Source organism: Octodon degus, unplaced genomic scaffold, assembly GCF_000260255.1.
Source record: "Octodon degus isolate 3935 unplaced genomic scaffold, OctDeg1.0 scaffold00018, whole genome shotgun sequence".
Classification (NCBI taxonomy): Eukaryota; Metazoa; Chordata; class Mammalia; order Rodentia; family Octodontidae; genus Octodon; species Octodon degus.
The window spans coordinates 20,439,764-20,447,897 of NW_004524594.1; the positions used below are offsets into that span (position 1 = coordinate 20,439,764).

The 8,134-nt window shown below is 49.3% G+C and overlaps 1 protein-coding gene across 7 annotated transcripts in view; it reads left to right on the forward strand.

Moving 5' to 3' along the window:
• Positions 1-6,267: 6,267 nt before the first annotated feature.
• Positions 6,268-8,134, forward strand: part of Kmt5b (lysine methyltransferase 5B) — a 63,794-nt gene continuing 61,927 nt past the window's right edge. The window contains exon 1 of one of the 7 annotated variants that reach the window (XM_023710489.1): positions 6,268-6,459. Coding sequence is in view for 1 of the 7 variants with exons in the window: in XM_023710490.1 (XP_023566258.1) it covers positions 7,760-7,796 (37 nt within the window). In the remaining 6 variants the exon portion in view is untranslated. Of the gene's footprint in view, positions 6,460-7,116; positions 7,194-7,259; positions 7,797-7,961; positions 8,132-8,134 lie in introns of those variants that run through there. The other 6 variants (XM_023710487.1, XM_023710490.1, XM_023710492.1 and 3 more) reach the window with 6 other exon arrangements.

Sequence of the window (8,134 nt, forward strand, 5' to 3'; positions counted from 1 at the left end):
AAAAAAAAAAAAAAAGAACTGAATAACAAATTCTAGTGAATCTATGGGAAAAAAAGAATCTTTCTCCACTGTTGGTGGGAATGTAGACTGGTGCACTCACTGTGGAAGTCCTCAAAAACCTAGGTCCCATTTGACCTAGTTATTCCTCTTCTGAGTATCTCCCCCCCAAAATTAAAAGCATAACACCGTAGTGATATATACACACCCATGTTTATAGTTTGTAATAGCCAAGTTTGGAAACAGCCTAAATACCCATTAACTGGTGAATGGAAAAAGATAATATGAGCTTTTTAAATAATGAAGTATTGAAGTACTACTCTGCTATAAAGAAAAATAAACTTGAGACATTTCTAGATAAATAGATACACCTTGAGAACATACTCTCTTACATGAAATATATTGGACATACATATGTAAATACTGAATTATTTATTTGGTATGAGAAACCAAAACTTTAAGAACCAAAATGTATATTAGATATTGTGAAATAGAAAGAAAATGCTCAAATGGGGAGGGAAACAAGGGAGGAGGGAGAGGGAAACAAAAGAAGGAGAAAGTGAAATGAGAAAATTAAAAAAAAAAAAAAACAAAAAAAACACCAAAACTTTTGTAAATGGGGCAGGGAGGAAGAGCTGAAGGAAGGGGAGGGGAATGGGTAAAAAAGAATCAAGTTTTCTTCCATATTTCTCTCTTTTTTCAGGGCATAATTCACAGGCAATAATTTGCACAGAATTTAGATTTACAGTTGAAGAGTTTTCACAACATGTACATCCGGGTAACCAGATCCCAGGGATGATTCCATGTCACCAGGAAATCCCTTGTGTCACTATTTGAGTAATGCCACCTGCCCAGAAGCAAGTGACTCCTCAGATTTCTATCCCCACAGAGTCAGTGTTCTCAGTTCTAGGACAGCATATAGTTGAAGTCAAACAATTTTTGCTTCGTGGTTTGTAGCTTTTCTCTTTCAACATAATGTTTCTGAAATTCTTCCATGTTGTTGTTTCTTATAGTAGATCATACCTTTGTGTATCTGAGCTGGAGTCCACCATGTAGTTAGGCATAATGGGTCTATCCAGTCTTTGATTGACTGATTAGAACTGTTTTCAGCTTGGAGCTACTATAAGCACAGTTACTACAAATATTAAGAGAGAAAAAAGGAAAAAAGACAGGAAGGAAGCAAAAAAGGAAGGAAGGATAAAAGAGATCAAAAGAGGAGAAAGGAAAAGAAAAAGGAAAGAAGGTTGGCAGGGTATGGTCCCAGCACTCAAGAGGTTGAGGCAGAAGGATCACCATGAGTTTGAGGTCAACCTGAGTGACATATTGAGTTCAAAGACAGTCAGAGCTACATAACAAGACCCTGTCTCAAAAAAAGAAAAAGAAAAAAAAAAGAAAGAAAAGTGGAAGGGGGCTGGGGAGAATAAGTGCTTATCTGGCAAGCGCAGGGTCCCGACTTTAATTCCCAGTACAGGAAAGAAAGAAAGGAAAGAAAAAAGGGAAGGGAAGAGAGTGATGAAGAAAGAAAGGAACAGAAGTCTGTTGAACAAAATAGAAATCAATCTATACTGATCTTTTCTTTAAAAATTAACTTTCCAGTACTTTAACAAAACAAAACACCTGAAACAATCACCGTATAAAGTGGAAAGATTTATCTTGGCTCACAGTTTTGCAGGTGAGGCCCTCCTCAATGGAAGGCCCTGCTGCTCTGGGGCCTGGGACTGGGCAGCACTCCATGGTAGGCAGTGTGCGGCAGGGAAGAGCTGTTCAGTGCAAGGACGTGAAATAGACACAGGAACAGACTAAGGCCCCATAATTCCTTTTAAGGACACACCTCCATTGACTTAAGCCCTCTCCTGAGGTCCCACCTTTTAAAGGTTTCTACCTCCTGATAGTTTCCATGGGTGAAAGACCAGCCTTTACCACGTGGGGCTCTGGAGAGTATTCCAGATCTTACGTGGAGGACCTTTTAAGAAATTGAGGGGCCGGGAAGATGGCTCAGTAGAATAAGTGCTTCCCTGGCACGCACAAGGGCCTGAGTTCAATCCCCAGCTCCACCAAAAAAAAAAAAAAAAAAAGAAGAAATTGAAAGCATCATTAAGAATGGAATAGCTACATACTCTCAAAGCAGCTCCCCGCTGGAACTTACTAAGGAGAAACAAATGACTTTCTAGTGGAGCCTGGCCAAGAGCCTGTAAGGAAGTGACTCTAGAGAGTACCTCAGTTGTGGATCAAACTGGAATCTTCTCTCATGAGCCAGGATGCAGGAGAAGAACACAGAGTCACTTTTGTGACATTTTTGCCAAGACTCATGAACTTGATAGAATCAGGAGGAAACACCAGAGAACCTAAACTGAAGGATATCCTACAGAGTATTGACTTCTCTATCAAAAGTGACAAGGTCACACACATCAAGGAAAGAATGAGCAGCTGATCCAGGCGGGGAGAAACTAGAACACACCGGACAAGTAAAAGGAAGGTGCAGGATTCTGGGCGAGCTCCTTTGTTTAAGAAATGTTATTAAGATTATTGGGGGCTGGGGAGATGACTCAGTGGAATAAGCGCTTCCCTGGCAAGCGCAAGGGCCTGAGTTCAATCCCTGGTTCCGGGGGGGGGGGGGATTGGAAAAATTTGAATGGAGTTAGAAGATTAAATGGCAAATGCCAATGATATTTAGTTTTAGGGTCAGGGTTAGGTCCTCCTAAGGAAACCAGTTGTTAGCTGCTGATGTAGGAGGCAGGGTGGGGCAAAACTGACTGGAGAAAGAGCAAAACCTGTCAATTACAAGACCCCAGGCTGGAGAAGTGGAGGGAACCTGTCAATTTCAAGATTCCAGGGTGGTGGCGGAGTAACATTCAGGGACTTCTCATGAACTTTCATGGGATCTGGATGGTACAAAGAGCGGAGAACGGGGGTGGGGGTTTGGGGGGGTGGAAGGGGGGGGTTAGGGGCAAGGGGAGAGCTTGCTATCTGACCTCTCACAATAGCTTTGGGTCTCCCAGACCTGGGATGTACCTTTGTTACCATCTCTTGGTTGTGTGTTTGCTCTGCAGAACTAGTTCTTTTTTTACCCCTTCACCTCTCATTTTAAAATAAATTTTGGCAACAGTTTTAGTTTGTTTTGTGTAATTCCTTGTTTGAGATGAGAAAGTTCTGGAACACACCAGCTTGGTGAGCCAATTTTAAAGTAACTACAGGAAAACCCCACTGCTGGTCCTTGCTATGGTTTGAGTGTGCCCCCCACAGTTCATGTGTGGGAAACTGAATCCTCAAAGCCATATGCTGATTGTACTGGGAGGCTAATCATCTTCCAGTCCTAATTAGACTAGTTGTTGCCATGGGGGTGGGGGCCCCATGATGTCATGAGTGTCTTCATAAGAAGAGGAGGAGAGACCTGAACCAGCATACTCGCTGTCTTGTCAGGGGGTGACCCAGTCAGAAGGCAGTCACCAAATACTGGTGCCATAGTCTTGGACTTCTCAGACTCCAGAACTCCAGAACTGTGAGCCAATAAACTCCTATTCTTGAATTTCCCAGCCCTTAGAACTTCTGTTATGGCAACCTTTGTTTACCATCTGGTATGTGAAAAGCAGGGCTGGGGCGTGTGATGGGAACCCCTAAGAGTACTTCTATCAGTGCCATAGGACTTAACCTAGTCCCAACTGAATAATGCCTCCTGGAGGCACCTCACACCCAACTCCCAGGGCACCTATGAGCTTGAAAATCACACACTTTGCTGGGTGCTCAGTAGAGAAGCTCCATGGACTGAACAAACTGCAGTACCCAGAGCTGGGAGAGGGCTTAGTGAGCCCTTTACACTTCCTTTTATCCTTGTAGCAATCCAGGAAGGTTAATAGCGTCCCCTCCCCCACCCAACCTCCCCCCTTCTTCTATTTCCCTGAATATGAATTAAGCCTCTCCACTGGTGGGCCTAGGGCTGCGCTAGAAGCTGAAGAGACAACAGTGAACAAGATAAACAAAACCCCCTCTCTTGAGAAGCTGATGGGCTAGAAAATAAAGAGGCAGCTGGTAGGGTGGAGGCAGCTGGTAGGGTGCAGGCAGTGAGATGAGCTGAGAAGAAAATGCCTGACTGTTGTAAAGGGAGAAGGGGAATGGAGTATTGGAGCCTGGTGACAGGAAGAACATCTGTCTAAGAAGCAGTAGTTTGCAAGAGGAGGGGCTTGCTTTTGTGTGTGCCTGTGTTCAATTTTAGCCGTGCTGTAGTTGACATGCCTATTACAATCCACGTGGTAGTGTCTGCAGTTCAGAGAAAAGTCCAGGCTACAGACAAATTTGGGCATCCTAAGTACATAAATGATTCTCTCTCTCTCTCTCTCGGCATATAACTCACAGTTGTGCACATGGTGGGCATGCACATTGTGACTGAGCTATAGGGCCAGCCCTAAAAATGATCTTGAAGCTATCAATGAGATTATTTAGGTAGATCCCACAACTGGTGCTTTTCCAGAGCAGAGGGAATGGCAAATAGACAGGCAATGTCATTTGCCCCAAAATATGCAGCTAGTAAATTGCACACTGGGGATTCAAACCTGGGTCAGACTTGTGCCAAGCCCTGCTGGCAGCTGCTCTAGATTTTTGCTGCTGTTGACTGGAGGCCTGGGGCATGCACTAGATATTTCAGAGATGTTTCATGTTTTCTCATCTGTCAAAAGAAGGTAGTGGTTGAGGAGCAGATGGAGGGTAAGGGTGGGGCAGAGTTACTGATGCTCAGGTTTGTGGCCAGGAAGCCAGTTGATAATTTAGAAGGTCAGTAGAATGTCCAGGTATGCACCCCTTTTCCTACCACCTTTAGACACTTAATTGTGGGAAAACAGTGTTACCTTGGGGTAAGGGGCTGGGAAAGATGTATATACAGAGTCCAAAAACTAAATGTCACTTTACAGCAAGACTCAATCTGCTCCCAGGCTGGAACCAGCACCTGTATGAACAGCAGTCATTCCCAGAAAGCACAGGATCCCAACAAGCAAAACCTTGACAGCTGATCACTGGGTGAGCCTGATATTTGGAAAGAGGAATCGGAGAGCAAAATGGGGCTGGTGGCATCAGGCTGCGTGGCTGGAGTAGCTCTGGGCACTACAGAGCTGGCCCTGCTGGGGAGACTGGAATTGACTCCATGGCTTCTGCCAATGCTCCAGCAAGAAAACTATTCCTGGGCCAACCCTGGACTGAGTTGTCCCTAACAGCCTCAGGATGCTTCTGAAGGACTCATTGAGCCCCTTTCTCCAACTCATCTTTCTTTGGAGTTGTTAATCCTCTCAGTCTGGCCAGGCTGAGTGGGGGCCCACAGCCTCTGGGGCTCAGCCCTCCCTTTGTGGAATGTCCACAGTGTAAATGCCAGTGGTTCCTGTCATGTGGGGACTGGGCAGGTGTCTGGCTACTTCCTGCCCCCTCCCTCTCCCAGCTGGCAGGAGCCTCCTCCAGCTGGCCTCTCTCACTGTGGTGAAGCGCAGTTCCCAATCCATCCCAGAATGGTGGCTCCCAGCTGTACTCTCTATTCAGCTGAGCCCTGGACTCCTTGATCAGAACCTCGAAAGCCCCTAAGTGGTCAACAATCACTCTGCCAAAGTCCTGAGCCCAACTCAGCTCAGGCCTGCTCAGCTGAGTCTGGAAGAGCAGCAGGTGTGGAGGGGGTTGGGAAGGGTCGTCCAGAACTGCAGAGCTTGATCAGAACTGCAGAGCTGGACTGAGTTCAGCCATCTATTTACCCTGCCAGTCTGGGGGTCCACCCTTCCCCTCTTGCAGTGCATGCCCAGAACACTAGGATTTACATTGGTCAGGGAACAAATACAGGTGTCAACATTTGGGAGTTCAGGGCTTTGGGTCATCTTGCATCAATGGAGTCCACTGCTGTTGGTGGGATGGGCTCTGGAAAGCCTGGAGTGGGGAGGACACTGACATAGGGGGCTAGGAAGGGCTGGTCTTGGGGCCTGGGCACCAAGAAAGTGGAAGTTTGACATAGGACCGTAAGTGCCCATAGGTGTGCCCACCTCCCATGGCATTTAGTAGTGGGAGGAGCTACAGCAGCCACAGCGTCTCCAGAATGCAAGTGAGCATCTGGAGCCAAGCACTACAAAAATCTTGGAGAGTTTAGTGATAAACCAAAAAAGACCAAGACTGAAACAATTGCTAGTTACTTGTGTCTGTAAATAGGACTGTGATGCAGTGGACTCTGATACCACAAATGACCTGTTTTCAGAAAGAACAGGAAGCACACCAAAACATGACAGGATCTGCAATCCACCCCTACCCAAGGGTGGAGGGAGAGACCAATCTGCAGCTACTGGGTGAAGGCAGTTGGAGGAATTCTGCTTGTGAAGATTGAGACCTGTCTCCCCTGTTGCTAGCTATGTGCCCTCAGCAAGTCACTGTGGCTCAGTTTGCCATTTGTGGAAGGAATAAGAAACATCGGGTTGGCCACCAAGGTCAAGGGGGAGGGGAGATGAGGTAAACTGGTGTGAGTTGGACGTTAGCACAGCTTTATGGAGGCCATCCACTGGCAACCTCAGCTTCTTGGAGGTCCCTGACATGTGCTTTATTACAATGCTTATTTGCTGTCTGTATTTTTCATCAGACTACTAAGGTCTCATCCTCAGACCGTTGTGCCTCATTTTCCTGTGCGTAAGTCGGGGTCCACAATCCTTCCTACCTCTGCTAATTGTTGTAAAAAGCAAAAGAGAGTGCACCAGAACCCTGAGATTAGTGCCCAGGAAGGGCTGAATATGTGTTACTTTCATTATTGTCATTCTGTACACTTTACCGTCCCACTGCAAAGCCCTAAGGCGTTGCCATATCCCTGGACTTGGGTGCAAGCCACTGGGTATCCTCTTTTACTGCCTCAACTTGAGGATTGGGCCATCTTTCTGGTGCTCGAAGAGAGGGGGGAAATAACACGGTGACATGGAGAGACTGGCACTCAGTAGGTGCTTAAGAAACGGGTGGCTGACAGTAGAGCCTGACCAATGCACGCTGTCTCCCTCCCTTCCTCCTGTGTTGTAATGCTCCAGCTGCCCACATGGTCTTTAAGGGTGTATTTGCTCCCAGCGACACCCATTCCCACAACAAAGAAACTCGGCTTCCCGGGGCCTCCTCCCTTCGAAGCAACCAAGAGACGCAGAAGGTGAGAAGCGACCCCGCGTCCCGGGCTGCCCCCAAGAGTCGGGGCTCGGGAGCTGTCCCTGGTAGGTGTAGGTGTTCGAGGGCCAGGGGCGGACGCGGGGCCCCGCAGGGCGGCGGGCGGCGGACACAACTCAGAAACTAGGTGGCGCCCGCGGGGCGCGCGGCAGCGCCGCCTCCACCGCGATTTAAAGGGCAGCGAGGCGGAGGGATCCTCGTACCGACGCTCGAACGATCCCTCCGCAGCGAGACGAAGCGACGGCAAAGACGCGGGTCGTTTTCTTGAAAGTCGCTCTTGTGCCTCCGCCGTCGGGAGCCGCTGGCGAGGAACTTCTTTTTCCCTGGCGTCCCTCCACTTCACCTCACAAAATCTCGTCGAAGCCCCTGAGGCGGCCAGCTCCGGGCAGGGGGGCGCGCTCGCTGCCGACGTGGTGTCCCTCCGCCGTCGGCCACGGACTCTTTTTCGTGTCCTTCCACCGGGCCCGGGCGGTGTCCGGGTGGCTCACCGGGGGCGGCGACGCGTTTGCGGTGCGGACAGCGAGGCTCCGGGGATATGAGGTGAGAACACCCGGGGACCGGAGGAGGCACCGCGCGGCGGGAGGACACGGGACGCGGCCCCCGAGGGTGGCGGATGCTTTTCGGACCGTGCGGCCGCACGCAAGGTGGAGGTGAGGCCTGAAGCGGCGGGGCGAGGGCAGCCGAGCGCGGCCGGCCGGGGGCGCGGGTGCGGGGGCCCGGTGGCAGCAGCGGCAGCCCGGTGGGGGCGGGGGGCCTGGAGCCGGCGGGACTCCTTTTTCCCCACTGCGGATGGAGCGAGCGGTGCTGCGGTTCGCGCCGCCATCTTGAATTTTACTCTCCATTTTTCTGTGGAATTATTTTTTGGTGATTAATTTTCTGAGGGGACGGGAAAGAGTGGCCCGGCAGCGTGGGTTTCCCCCCCTTCCCGTCCCAGCAGCCGGGCAGCGGGGCCTCGAACGCGCCCGAGCAGTATCGGCCGGCCGCGGTG